The sequence below is a fragment of the Dama dama genome, chromosome 3 (assembly GCF_033118175.1).
Source record: "Dama dama isolate Ldn47 chromosome 3, ASM3311817v1, whole genome shotgun sequence".
NCBI lineage: Eukaryota > Metazoa > Chordata > Mammalia > Artiodactyla > Cervidae > Dama > Dama dama.
This window is the reverse complement of record NC_083683.1, coordinates 41324898-41340249: the sequence shown is the minus strand read 5'-3', so window position 1 is coordinate 41340249 and position 15352 is coordinate 41324898. Positions and strand designations below refer to the sequence as shown.

At 41.6% G+C, this 15352-nt stretch overlaps 1 protein-coding gene across 2 annotated transcripts in view; it reads left to right on the top strand.

Moving 5' to 3' along the window:
• The window catches only part of FGD6 (FYVE, RhoGEF and PH domain containing 6), a 117441-nt gene that overhangs the window by 78765 nt on the left and 23324 nt on the right, over positions 1-15352 (top strand). For both annotated transcript variants that reach the window (XM_061125966.1, XM_061125974.1), the window contains exons 9-13: positions 9687-9737; positions 13239-13297; positions 13381-13452; positions 14164-14232; positions 14771-14854. In XM_061125966.1, coding sequence (XP_060981949.1) covers positions 9687-9737; positions 13239-13297; positions 13381-13452; positions 14164-14232; positions 14771-14854 — 335 coding nt within the window. The remainder of the gene's footprint in view (positions 1-9686; positions 9738-13238; positions 13298-13380; positions 13453-14163; positions 14233-14770; positions 14855-15352) is intronic.

Sequence of the window (15352 nt, the reverse complement as noted above, 5' to 3'; positions counted from 1 at the left end):
CGTCGGATTTGCTGACTAGTTTTCCTCTGCTCTGCTTCCTGCTCTTTCCATTTCCCTTTTTATGATCCAGGCCAGACCTTTCTAAACTCATGCCAAGTTATGGCAATATCTTCCTACTGGTCATGCTGTTCTTATCAGGCCCCCTTCCAAGAAGATCTGGGAAAAAACACACTCCTCCTGTGTCTCCCGTTGGCTCTCACACCACCACACTCAACACTGCAAACACTAGATATATGGGCTTTTTTTCCCTATGCCAAGCGATTCTCTTCAGCACCAGCTCGGTGTCCTGTAATTCAGGGGTCCCCAGCCTCTGTCATCTAATGCCTGATAATCTGAGGTGGAGCTGATGTAATAATAATAGAAGTAAAGTACACAGTAAATGTAATGCACTTGAATCATCCCGAAGCCGTCCCCCCACCCCGGTCCATGGGAAAACTGTCTTCCACAAAACCAGTTCCTGGTGCCAGAAAGGTTGATGACCGCTGTTGTCATTTAATTCAGTTCTGACACTATCTGCCTGGAGATAGTGGGCTCAGTCCCACAAGACTGACCCTTCCCAACATCAGATGCCATTCACAAGTCTCGGACTGCAACCTCTATTTCTGACTGATAGACTGTAAATCTGGGTTCCCATGACTTTCTCCTTAGGTTTGAAAATTTGCTAGAATGGCTCACAGAATTCAGGGGAACACCTATTTACATTTACTGGTTTATTGTAAAAGGGTATGATAAGGCATAAAAATGAGCTTCATATGGAAGAGATACTTAGGGCTAAGTATGTGGGTTGGAACTCCCATGCCCTCTCTGGGCACTCCAGCTCCCTAGAACCCCACCAGACCCTGTCCTCTGGTGTTTTTATGGAGGCTTCATCACGGAAGCATGGCGCATCATTAACTCCACTTATAGTCCCTCTCCCCTTCCTGGGGGATGGAGAGTGGTGCTGAAAGTTTCAAGCATTTAGTCATGGTTTGATCTTTCTGGTGACCCATCCCCATTTAGGAGCCCACTAAGAGTCACCTCGTTACAACAAAAGATGCTATTGTCACCTAGGAAATTCCAAGGCAGGTGTGTGTGTGTGTGTGTGTGTTGTGTGTGCATGCTTGTGCGTGCAAGCACTAAGTTGCTTCAGTCGTGTCCATCTCTTTGTGACCTATGGACTGTAGCCCGCCAGGCTCCTCTGTCCATGGAATTCTCCAGGCAAGAATGGGAGCAGGTTGCCTTGCCCTTCTTCAGAGGATCTTTCAGACCCAGGAATCGAACCCATGTTTCTTACATTTCCTGCATTGCCAGGTGGGTTCTTTACCACTAGCATGTCCAGGCAAGCCCACTTTTGTCAGAACTAAGGTCAAAGAACAGAAAGAAAGAAAGGGAAGTTGCTCAGTTATATCTGACTCTTTGTGACTCCATGGACTGTAGCCCGCCAGGCTCTTCTGTCCGTGAGATTTCCCAGGCAAGAATACTGGAGTGGGTTGCCATTTCCTTCTCCAGTGGATCATCCTTACCCAGGGATCAAACCTGGGTCTCCCACATTAGAGGCAGACTCTTTACCATCTGAGCCACCAGGGAATCCAGATATTAGGACATAAGATGCTCCTGCTGCTCTGTCATTTAGAAGATTGTAAAGATTTGGGGAGCTTTGGGCCAGGAACTGGGAGCAGAAACTCTGCAGTTGGCCTCCAGTATCTGCAGACTCACAACTCACACACAGAGAAGGCTTACTGTACTGTACCATCTGATATAAGCGAATTGAGCATCCAGATTTTGGTATCTGAGCAGAGTGCTGGAACTAAATCTCCCACAGATAGCGAGGGATAGCTGTATGTATTTTCTGTCATTGCGCAGCCATACTTTTATTTTGCTTTTTAGAAAAGTTGAAAACTTGCTTAACCTACCACAATGATGGATACATGTCATTACACATTTATCCAAAGTCAAGAATGAACTCTAATGTAAACTATGAATTTGAGGTGATTATGGTATGTTGGTGTAGGTTCCTCCATTGTATGATATGTACCACTCTGATGGGGTGTGTTGATGATAGGGGAGATTAGGCATGTGTGGGGGCAGGGGATGTGTAGGAAGTCTTCATATCTTCTCCTCAGCTTAGCTGTAAATGTAAAACTGCTCTAAAAAGTTAAATCTTACTTTAGAAAAAAAAAATTATTTGTCCACAGTATAAAGACCACAACTATTAAACGTGTTCTCTGTAACTGAAGAATTGAGCAAGCCTTGCTTTCCTTTGCTCCAGCTGCATTCATTATCTGACTCTCCCCTGAAATCTGACTGTCAAGGGCAGATTTTCTCCTCCATTCATCGACCACTTACTCATTCAACCAGTATTCACGTGGCTGCCACTGAACTGGGCACAACACAGTGGTGGTCCCTGCCTTTACGGAGCTTATAGTCCTATTCTTTGGGGGCCACACCCCACCCCTCAGGTTCCCTCCCAGCTCTTCCTCTTCTTGCCTAGAATTTATATTGATCTGGTCATTTGTTTGAGTGAGAAGATTGTGAGGATTTATTTTTGTAAGCATCACCGTTTCTTTTTTGAAGGAATCTTTCCTGGTGGGCTCGGTGGGACAAGTGCACTTTGGGCCTTCTCTTGTGGCTCAGTTGGTAAATAATCTACCTGCAATGTGGGAGACTTGGGTTTGATCCCTGGGTTGGGAAGATCCCCTGGAAAAGGGAAAGGCTACCTACTCCAGTATTCTGGCCTGGAGAATTCAATGGACTATATAGTCCATGGGGTCACAAAGAGTCGGACATGATTGAGTGACTTTCACTTTCTTTCACTTTTGTGTGTATGAAAAGTATGTTACATAATACAAAAAAAAAGTCCCTTTTCATCTTCTACCATTCAGGGATGACTATCATGTGTCCTTTCAGGATTGTTTGTTTTTGCTGCTGTTAGGATTTGGGGTTTTATTTGTGTGGGGGGAGGTCTCTATTGTGTTATATGCACTATAAAATTTTCAGGAAAAAATGTTTTATTTGTGGGAAGTTACTACATTGGTGTTGAAACAAGGTGAATCATTGGGGATCCTAGTGGAGAAAATATAATGAAAAGTATAATTTAAAAATTCCTCTGAAGTGTTTTTTTCCATTTCTGTATGTGGTGGAGGAAGCAATCCTTTGAACTTTGATTAAATTCAGATCAGGTAGTTTCTTTGATCTTGTTCAAGATATTTATATTATATTATAAGTGACTTTAACAACGTATTATATTACTTTTCCTGTAATCTTGACTTTCAGTCTAGGATGGCATTAACTCCCTCTAGGTTTTAGAAATCCAGGATTTCCCATTTTGATAGAAAATGGGATATTGAAAACATCTGCTGTAGTGTTCTGAAGCTATAAATTTGAGTTGTGAACAGGCTAATAAGCAGATACGACAAAAGATCAAAACCAGATTAATGCATGACTTTTAAAAATCCCCACTGAATATTGAAACTTTTGCTTCTGAAAATTCAAACCTCTGCATAGCAAGTGTTTGTTTGAAAACCATGGGCTAATTTTCTACATCTAAAATTCATTCTAACATTTTCTCTAGAGCAAAACATGATGAAAGGCAAGGCTGTCCTGGACACCAGCCAAAGAATTTCGTCTCTAAGGAACCCAAAGCCCTTGATATAAGGCAGCTACATCCTTGTGAAATGGGAGGGTCATAACATTCAAAATTCCTATTGTAATTAGCTCAGCTCTTATTCTGTTGCAATTCAAAATACTTTATTTGCAACTGTGATTTGTTGATGACTGGGTTGGTGGGGACCAAATATGAATAAGAGGTTCTTTAAGTGGACCTTGGCCACAACGAAGCCATTTCTGTACATGTGAGATTCTCACTTGATAAACTGGCAGCCTTAATGCTTGGAAAACATTATCGACAAAGAAGAGCAATGTCAGTGAAGTAAAAATAATGGATGTTTACATTTTATTTATTTATTTATTGGGAGACTTCCCTCTGGGGTTGACTCCTCTAAGGGCATTCTGGATATGCCAAGCAAACCTGTCCTGCTAAAAAGGAACTGAAGGGAGATTCTGTCCATTGTAAGACCTGCTCTAAAATTTTGCCCTACGATGAGCCTGGCATCAGGTTTGGTTTGTGAGTTCTTTGGACATGTCCCCTCTGGACCAGACTGATCAAAGTCTTAAGATAGGCCAGTGTTGCCTCAAGTGGCTGTGTCCTGATCGGCTCCCTGCCGAGTTCCAAGTCCAGCCTTCACTCTGGTCACCTTATTGGGTGCCCTGGTGAAGGACTGCATCAGCCCAGGAGAATTGGACTTTAAAAATTTTTTTTTAACTTTTTGGTTGTGCCATAAGGCATGTGGGATCTTAGTTCCCTAAGCAGGTAGCAAACCCACACCTCCTGCATTAGGAAGCACTGGACCATGGAGGAAGTCCTGAGAAATAAATGGCCTTTTTAATTCATAGAAAGGCATTGTCAACTTTCTAAGAACATGAATTGGTGAGCCTGAGAGCCCGGAAAGGTCACTTTACTAACTTAGGCAGCTCTGGACCACATACTGAGAAGGGCTCCCAACTGAGTTCTCCATATTTGAGAAGCAGGAAAATTAGAGCAAAGACTGGAGCACTTTTAATTAATCAGACCTTCCGAGCATCATCTCAGCTGCTTAAATATGGAGCAACAGGTGGTAACCCCTAAATGAATGTCATTTAGTCCATCATAAATTCAGGAAACATTTGCTGAATATGCCCCAGACTTTATTTTAGATGCTGGTAATATAAGAGTAATTAGTCAAGCTCCTGGTCCTCCTGCAATCCATAGTTTAGCATTTGTGTTTAAAGGGATACCTGACACCATAGAACCATGTCCTCAAACTCGAAACACCCAGCTTTGGAACATTACCCTTCCTGTATGCTCATTTCCTCTGTTCTTTGCCATCACCTGTTTCTGAGCACACAGTCCAGGAATCTGACTGGGTGCTGTTGAATTAAAAAGTCCCTGATTCTCACAGATGACTCTTCTTTAGGTAATGGTTACTGTACCTCTGAATAGTCTTCTGCTTTAAGTTGCTGTTCATTGATTAGGCAATCAAGGAATGGTAAGGCTTACTAAGAGTCCATATATTGAAAACTTAGAGCTCTAACCAGATACGGTGTTTTTTAGGTTCTCATTCTTTTATGAGAATGAAAGAATATGTCCTTATATATGAGGACAAAATTAACTGGCTTAGTCCTTGAGGCTGCACATGCTAAATTAGTTTTGCGCTGCTACTGTTGCGTGATGATGATTATGGGTATTAATTTACCTTTATTAATCAATGGCGCCACCTGGTGGCCAGAAATTACATTTTGTGCCCATGCAAACCTCAGTCAGTTCAGTCGCTCAGTCATGTCCGACTCTTTGCGACCCCATGAATCACAGCACGCCAGGCCTCCCTGTCCATCACCAAGTCCCGGAGTTTACTCAGACTCATGCCCATTGAGTCAGTGATGCCATCCAGCCATCTCATCCTCTGTCGTCCCCTTCTCCTCCGGCCCCCAATCCCTCCCAGCATCAGGGTCTTTTCCAGTGAGTCAACTCTTTGCATGAGGTGGCCAAAGTATTGGAGTTTCAGCTTCAACATCAGTCCTTCCAATGAACACCCAGGACTGATCTCCTTTAGGATGGACTGGTTGGATCTCCTTGCAGTCCAAGGGACCATCAAGAGTCTTCTCCAACACCACAGTTCAAAAGCATCAGTTTTTCGGCGCTCAGCTTTCTTCACAGTCCAGCTCTCACATCCATACATGACCACTGGAAAAACCATAGCCTTGACTAGATGGACCTTTGTTGGCAAAATAATGTCTCTGCTTTTTAATATACTGTCTAGGTTGGTCATAACTTTCCTTCCAAGGAGTAAGCGTCTTTTAATTTCATGGCTGCAATCACCATCTGCAGTGATTTTGGAGCCCAAAAAAAACAAAGTCTGACACTGTTTCCACTGTCTCCCCATTCGTTTCCCATAAAGTGATGGGACCAGATGTCATGATCTTAGTTTCCTGAATGTTGAGCTTTAAGCCAACTTTTTCACTCTCCTGTTTACCTCACCAGCCTGTTTTTCTTTGACATAAATAACTTCAATAGCATTTGAGGCATTTTTATTACTGAAGTTTTGAAAAATGCTTTGTTTGGTTTGTTGAAAACAAGGAAGTCATGGAATACTGTGAATCCAACATGGCAAATCAAGATGACTCCTGTGTTCTCATTTTTTAAAATGATCTCCAGCAGGATCAGTTCAGTCACTCAGTCGTGTCCAACTCTTTGCGACTCCATGGACTGCAACATGCCAGGCTTCCCTGACCATCACCAACTCCTGGAACTTACTCAAATTCATGTCCATTGAGTCAGTGATGCCATCCAACCATCTCATCCTCTGTCGTCCCCTTCTCCTCCCGCCTTCAGTCTTCCCCAGCCATCAGGGTCTTTTCAAATGAGTCAGTTATTTGCATCAAGTGGTCAGCAGGATATTAGGACCTAAATGATAGGTAGTGAACAATTCCATATGACCAATGCAGGCGTGTCTGTCTGGTCTCCCTTCCTGTGTTTCACCTGGGTTATGACAGTCACTGGGACAGCGGGTGATTTCATTGCTCCTTCCATCTGACTCAGAGGGTAATCAGTCTCCCGCTCATTCTGTAGTTAGGGCATGGAGTGATTCTTAACTGAGGGGATCATGGTTAGGTCTTCCTAGAAAAGGTAAAAGTTCTCAAAAGGAAGATGTATTGCAATGAGATAACCTGAAAATACGGATGAATATATTAGAAAGTTGAAATTCTAAAATTCACTTTTGGAAAGCTGAATTTTGAAAGTTGAATTTTAAGGTTTTTTTTTTTTTTTTTTAATTGGCAAGGAAAGTAAACCTAACCCCATTATCTCTTTGATTAATAGTATGATTTTGCAACAGCTTCATGGTGGGGTTTTTGCTCAGCCAATTTCTGTCTTTCCACTTCGTTCCTAAAAGTTTAGGTTGGCGAGCAGCAGCTGAATTTGAGTACAAGGGAAGAAAATGCAACTCAGAAGCTTATCAGGCTCAGCATAGTGATTCTGAGGTCAGGATTTCCTAATACGGACAACTTCCAGTGACCTCTTTTGGTTTAGAGAAATGTCTTAGTTTGCATAGATACATTTCTGTATTAAAGAACAAGAATCAAAGACAAAATAGGAACTTGCTGTGAATCTGATGTTTAGGTAAATCTGCTTTCATTTCTGCACTCTTCTGCTCCCCCAGGCTTAAAAGAATATCCCTTTTGATTAATGAGGTAGCCTAAGAAGAGTATGTTTTTCTTTCTAACCCTGTTACTCTCATGAAAAAGTTAAATATTTGAATTCACAAAAGATGACTTATACAGGGAATGCATTCTGAATGGGGTCAGAGTGAGATTGAGTTCATTTTTCAACCTTAGATGAGGCTAAGTATAGTGTACAGTCAATATATTTTGTTCGTTTTGGAGATTTTCTTATTTGGTTGGAAGAATGCTCTCCAATGTGTGTTCAGATCAGTTTTGGATCTAAATTGCTTGTGATGGCCTCTGGTGCGATAGAACCTCTGCTGTGGCTCACAGAAGCTTAATGCCATCTCCCACAGTATCTCACCGTGACTTAACTGCCAGGGCTGGGTAGTTACAATGTGCATGTCTAGACTCACATAGGTTCTTGGATCAGTGTCTCAGAGATGTATAGTTTCAACAGTTGGGTGTGTATGTTTATGTCATCTATTAAGTTTGAAAAGCTGGCACCAATGTCCAAGTTTCTCTTTGTGCCTTTTTGAGCATGACTTCGTAAATCCATGGGATGAAATTATATTTGTTCCATAATATTGCTAAGTGGAGATTGCGTGGTACTAAATCAGTTCAGTAGTGTCTGACTCTTTGCAACCCCATGGACTGTAGCCTGCCAGGCTCCTCTGTTCATGGGATTCTCCAGGCCAGAATATTGGAGTGGGTTACCATGCCCTTCTCCAGGAGATCTCCCTGACCCAGGGATCGAAACTGCATCTCTTACATCTCCTGCGTTGGCAGGCATGTTCTTTACCACTAGCGCCACCTGGGGAGTGCAAGTGGTGTGATGGTCTCCGGCAAAATAGAACCTGTGCTGTGGCTCACAGAGGCTTAATGTCACCTACGGTATCTTGTAGTGGAGACTGGATCTGATAAAATGCATTCGGTCTTTTAATATGCCTTTCCTCTTTCCATTTCCAAGCTCCCACAGGAATTAGGATTGATTTTAGCTTTTATTGCCTTTTCCCTAAACTAAGGCAAAATCCTATATGAAAAAGATCATCTTTAAAAAATTCATTAAGCATTTCTTGTCCCTTGTATGCCAAGTCTCTGGCTAAGTGGTGTGAGAGACAGAAAGATGATATCAGGTGTGGGTAGGCCCTGCCCACAAGGAGCCTTGAATCTAATGAAAAACAAAATGGTAGAAGGCATACAGTGAGTTACTGCTGTGTTATGTATTATTCAAAGGGAAAGAATGTTTCTTTCAAATGGAAAGTTTGGTAGGGGAGGAGGAATTTGAGATGAGCCTTGATGAATTATGAGTAGAATTTTTATATGCAGAGACAGAGAAAGGATTCAGAAGAAGGGCACATTAAAGACAAAAAGTATAGAGCCAGGGAACACATAGGAAGTGTTTAAGAAATTGTGCAGAATCAAACTTTAATAAGAACCAAAGGCTGGTGTAAGGCAGTAACAAGAAAGAAAACCAGAACAGTCAACAGGGACCATGTAGTGGGGTCTTGAAATTATAGGAAATGGGATTTGTTTTAATTTGATGGTTAAGTTATCCAGCATTTCTCAACAGAGAAGGAAGTGTCACTGTGAAATCCAGCAATATTCCTTGGTGTTAAAGACTTACTAAATATAGCCTGTTGCCTTAATTTATTTTGTGTTGCAAGAGCTGCTGTGTACCATGTCACTCGTTTACAGACCACCTTCATCCCGACCAGGGTTTCTTCACTGCAGCCCTGTTGACAAGGTCCTAATGTTGACATTAGGACGATCCTGTGCATTTGGAAGATGTTTAGCGGCATCTCTGGCCTCTAACCCCTCAATGCCAGCGGTGTCCCCCTTCACCCAGTTGTGATAATCAGAAATATCTTCAGTCATTTTCAAATGTCTTGCGGGGGGGCAAAGTCACCCCCATTTGAGAACCACTGGTCTAGACACAAATATTGCATTTTTTTTGGTATGTATTCTGGCTATTATTAGACTCTTAAGATTGATGAATCTGAGTCCCTTAGGCTTTCAATATATTAATGCTTGAATTTTGGAACTAGATGTACATCTAATCTTGGGATTAAGGTATTTCCTGTGTGTTGGAGTAAAAGTGTTGAGCTGGTCATCGGCAGACCTGGATTCTGATCCTGGCTCTGCCACAAAGAGGTGGGATTACTTGGGTGAGACGTGTCCTCAGTAGCCCGATTACTCATCTCTAAAATCACCAGTGCAACCTCTAGGCTCTTGGTTAGCTCTGATTCTGTGTCCTGATTTCAAATTGACCCCAGGGCTTTATTCTTTCATTTTTAGAAAGTTAGCACAACCAAAGTGAATGTGTGTATTAACCAATAAAGCTGACTTAATTGGTCTGACTAATAAGGCTGACTAATCTTTTTTTCCTTAGTGCTTTATTGTACTAAATACTATATATATATATATATATTTTTTTTTTTTTCCTTTTCTAGATTATTTGAAAAATCTCTTAGAAGACTCTGAAGATTACAAAGACACTCAAGGTAAATGATTTCAGTGGTCTCATGTGTTAGAACTTTTTAATGTTACATTCATTTGGACCTAGAAAGTAAAAATGTAACAAAACCCATATACAAAACTGTGTTTTATTCATAAGAAGCCTTTTTAAACCTTATTTTGGGCAGATGAAGATAGAACTAGATAAAGTGGTAGTGGCCTGGATGCAGGTGAAATTACAGGGACCAAAGATGCCCATGGTCAGGCAGCCATGGGAGTCAGCATCCTGAAAGGAAGCTTCGTCCTTCTGGGCTCGGTCTGTCTGTGCCAGGGTGTGTTCACCTTCACTAAATGTACACCACTTTCGAAAGCAGAGATTGAACCAGTAAATCTGCAACGTCCTTTCAGGCTTTAAAATCTTGAGTCCATGAAGTGACCAAACTATACAAATTAGACGTAAGGTCTAAAATAATCTATTATTCTGGGACTGTTTAAAGATGGGCATTAGCTTTGCCATCCTTCCACCCCTTACTGCAGTAGTACTTAAGGGAAATAATCCAGTTCAATACAAGGGATTCATTGATATTCATGAGATAATACACTCTGTGTGTGTATGTGCATGCACACGTGTGCATGCAAGTATGTCTATCTCTCTCCCTCTTTCTCTCTCTCTTTCACACACACACACAAGGATTTAATTCCATTCAGAATAGTAGTGTTTTTTTCTATTTACTCCCAAACTACGTCTTTTAAATGTCATAGGTATATTTCTGGTTCTAATCTACAGAAACACCCTAGACAAATCCATCTCCACTCCATTCATCTTATGAATTTTGATCACGTTCTTGTGCATCCTCCTTTGCATTATCAGATTACAAAGCTGAAAGGTCTTTAACCCATTTTGTAGAGATTCTTATTCATTCTATGAATCATTTTATTTCTTTTTCTCTAACATCTTCTATTCACAAGTTTTATGCTTTAAAGGGTGCTTTTTTAAAGGAAAAGATTGGAGTGGGGCTAGAACATGCCTCTTGTCTTTGGTGAACTAGTTTAGTTGAAGAAGGAAGTCTGTGATACCCTTCAGGTAAAGAACAAAGCGGATAGCTTTAAAATAAGAATGCGCTGAGCTGTATAGAATCATTTGAAAGAGGGAACAAAGTGTGAGAATTGAAGAGGCAAAGTTCTGCTTAGAGGAAAGTGGAACCAGAGATGAATTGACTGGAGATGGTGGACGAGAGGAAGAGTGGACATCAGGAAGATAAATATTTTAGACAGATTTGAACAGATCAGGCCTCAAGAAAACATCTGTCGCAGGGCTTCTGCCTTCAAAGAAAGTCCATTGTTAGCTCCATTTTGCCAGTAAAACAGATGCAGGGCAGAGATTAAGGAGCTTGTTTAAAGGAAATTACACACTTCAGTGAAGACATGACTTAGAATGAGCAGTGAACAGTGACATGTACTGTACGGTCAGAGGCAATGCAGTACAGTGATGAGATTGCCCAAGGGTGAGGGAAAATGAGACTGTTGATAATATAGCTTTGGAAGGTGAGCAGAAGCGTTAAAGGAACAGAGTCACACAGGGCCTTGTAAAGGGATGACATGGGAAAAGTAGGATTGCAGAATGGGTGGGAGAAGTCAGAGCCTGGAGGCCAGGTGACCAAGTAGCAGCTTTAGTACTCCATCCATTCATTAAATCTTAAAGCGTTGTCCCTGTCCACTAGGAGTTCAGGCAGGTCAGAAAGCAGGGAATATGTCCAGGCTCACCTCTTGATATCTGCCACGAGGAGTGCCAACTGCAGTAAATTCTGCTATGTGGTTGGAGTCTCTATAAGAAGATACTGCTTTCCTTTAATAAAGGTGATGCCAACAAATTTATTTTTGGTTGCACTGGGTCTTCGTTGCTGTGAGTGGGCTTCCTCCAGTTGCGGTGAGCAGAGCTACTCTTTGTTGCGGTGAGCAGGCTGCTCATTGCGGCGGCTTCTCCTGTTGCAGGGCGCAGGCTGTAGGTGCTCAGGCTCCGGTACCTGCAGTATATGGGCTCAGGAGTGGTGGCCCACAGGCTTACTGCTTTGCGGCGTGTGGAATCTTCCCAGGTCAGGGCTCGAGCCCATGTTCCCTGCGTTAGCAGGTGGATTCTTATTCACTGTACTGCCAGGAAAGTCCAATAGTATATTTAAAGGCTACAGAAACCTCCAGGGTTGATACCAGAAAGAGTATCCCTTGGAAGGTATAGTTAGTTCCTCAGTCATGTCCAACTCTTTGTGACCCCGTGGACTGTAGCCCAGCAGCCTCCTCTGTCCATGGAATTCTCCAGGCAAGAATGCTGGAGTGGGTAGCCATTCCCTTCTCCAGGGGATCTTTCCAATCCGTGGATCAAACCTGGATCCTTCTGCATTACTGGCATGTTCTTACCATCTGAGCCATCAGGGAATCCCAGTAGGTATAGTAGCTGGACCAAAGAAACCTCAAACCCTTTCCAGAAATTGGTCTTTTTTAAAAAAATATTCCTTTCATTGATAATTACTGTCACTGACACAGCAGGCCCAGGGGAGCATGCTTCCCTCTTTACCACTCTACCAGTTTTTCTCTGTGGAAGTGCTGCTGTCATACGGGATGACTCTTTGTGTGGATTTGCTAATTAGCGTTGCTGGATATTTAACGTCCCTGGCTCCTTCCCACTGAAGGCCAGTGGACTGCCCCATCTTTGTGACAAACAAAAGCTACCTTACACATACCGAGGCCTTCCCTCGGGGAGTACTGCTGTCTTGTGTTGAGAACAGCCATGGCCCAAAAGCAGACAAGGGACACTTTTTCCTTTACATGTATAATGAAGACGGTAAGACTGAGACGTTCAGAAACATTGATAAAGGCAAGATGTTAATAAAAAGAATAAAACACAGGTGAGGCTCAGTAACCCAACTCACAAAATAATGTGTGTAATTTCCTAAGATACAGAGTGCTTCCATGTGGCTTTTTTCCCTCTTGGGATCAGACTAAGAGAAGACAGCTAAGCCCTGACCTTAAATCGAAGGTTCTCATAAGTCTGGTTTCCTATCCCAGGATCCTTGTCTGTCAAGGCAGTTTATCCTGGAATGGTCCTCAGCTTCCAGTTAAATCCTGTTCATATCCTTGTAGACTCAGCACAAATCTCAGCGCAAAACAATCCTGACTTCCTAACTATTGATATGCATGGTCTAGAAAGTGTCTTTTTTTTGTTTTTGGCCAGGCTGCATGGTTATGGGATCTTGGCTCCCTAATCAGAAGTTGAACCCGTACTCCCTGTAATGGAAGTCCTAACCATTGGACTGCCAGGGGATTCCCTGTAATGTGTCTTCAGAGTCTGTCTTTGGCTCATTTCTTTTCATAAGTACTGTTCTTGCCTGTTTTTCCTTGGTTTTGCTCTCATGGAACTTCACCATGTATATTTCTGCCCACTCACAGTTAACTGAGCTCTTCCACTAGTCGTCTTGTTACCTGGAGTTGCTCCGTATTGCATTTCACTGGTAATGATAGTGATCAAATGCCCCTTCTGTTCCTACATATTTTAGATGCCCTTGCTGTTGTTATAGAGGTAGCCAACCACGCCAATGACACCATGAAGCAAGGAGTAAGTATCTTCATTTCAGTGGCTGTTGTACTGTTGTACCTGGGAGCTTATGCCTTCATATGCTCTTCATTCTCTTTCTGTAGGACAACTTCCAGAAACTTATGCAAATTCAGTACAGCTTAAATGGACACCATGAAATAGTTCAGCCTGGACGGGTAAGTGTTTTAGATTGCCTTTTACAAACTTAATACAATGGATTTAGTCACCATTTGTAGCTATTTTCATTTGAGTTATGAAAATGGGTTTTTTGTTACTGTTAGTCTTCAGTGACCCAATCTGGATTAACTGCATTCATTCTGTCCTTTCAAAACATGCATGATTTAAGTCACAGTAACAGGAAGTCCAATTCAATTAGGAGAATGGCAATGGACCCCACAGAGTATCTGATTAAATAGGCTCATTTTATTGTGTAATACTAGCTGACCTCACACAGCTTTAAAGGCAATTTCATTTCAAATCGTTAATGTAAGAGTGAATTTTGAGAGGAGGGGGAAAATTATTGGTGTTTTGATGCTCTTCCTGGAGCACAAAAGTGGCAGAGGGAATGAATTCAGGAAATTTACAAAGTGCAATTGTCAGGATGTTGGCTCAGCCTCGGGATGAAGTACACACTCAGTCAATTACATTTTAGACCACATGGTACCCCTGGGGTCAATATTGGCTTTATAGAATTCTGCTGGCTTATCCAATTCCTAAATGACTTTAAGGGTTTTAAAAGAAACCATGGCTGTAAAAAGCTACAAGGAAACTATGCCACCCAGCCTCCACACAAAAAATCTGGGTAAAGAAGGTTGAAAAGGAAATTACATGTATACATATATTGTAGTTGTGATGGTACTAAACGGGTGTTCGTTTGGATGAATCAGGTTTTTCTCAAAGAAGGAATTCTGATGAAGCTATCTCGGAAAGTCATGCAGCCCCGAATGTTTTTCCTGGTGAGTGGCCATGTGTGTTGCTGTTGAGCCCAAGGCAGGGGTAATTGCTTAGTGAAAGGAGAACTTTGTACAGGCCAGATAAGCTTGGCACGTTCAAATAGCAGTTTTAGTGGGATCTTTGACTGTCTGGAGTGCTTATTTGCATGTCAAGTATAGGAAACAAAGTCTTCTATGGTGCATAACTAGAAATTTACTTCCTTTTTGAATCTAGTTTATTTCATCTCTGATTTGGAAAAATTGATTTCTGTCAGTGTTTTGTTTTGGCAGATTATATTTCCTTAGTGGGATTTAGAATTCAGAAAATGTCAAATTTCTTATAGAACTCAGAAAGAAAGCGCATTTTCCAGAAATTGCCTTCTAGTAATATTCTAATAGAACATTCTAGGTGGTTCTTATTTTATAAGCAGAATCTAAGTATTTTATTGAGAGAGTTTGAAGCAAAGAGGTAATGTTGTTCCTTTATTCCTGTGTCTTACCAATATCTTTGTAGCTAAAATTTCTTGCTTTACTTTGTCCTATGACATGTTTCTACTTTCAGTTTAATGATGCCCTGTTGTATACAACACCAGTGCAGTCTGGGATGTACAAACTGAACAACATGCTGTCACTGGCTGGAATGAAGGTCTGTGCATCTGTTAGAAGATATATATATCTTTTTTAACCCAGATGTATTTAGAGAAAAATCCCTACAATGATCATCTTCTCATAATCCTTCTCTCTTCTGTCTCTATGTGTTCCTGTTCATGTGTTCACTTATTCATTTTTTCCCTCATATATTAATTTAGTTACAAGATATTTCCTGAGAACTGCTATAAACAAAACATGTTAATGACTTAGTGAAAAATACAAAGATGAATTGAAGCAGGATTCTTTTGTCTCCACCTTTGCTCTAAACTCCCATGAGTTTAGCAACTAGTGGGGAAGCAAATACACTGCATGTCAACACCTATAAAGTAGATGGTAATAACTAATCACTATAAAGGCACAAAGTTTGTGGGAGCTCAGAAAATAAAGACCGTATAGCTTTTCATGGGACGTGGTGGAGGGATAGTTGGCAGTGAGAAAAGAGGGGAGACTTGAGGAAGTCTTTTTGGAGGAAGAGCCAAGAATCTTAACAGAG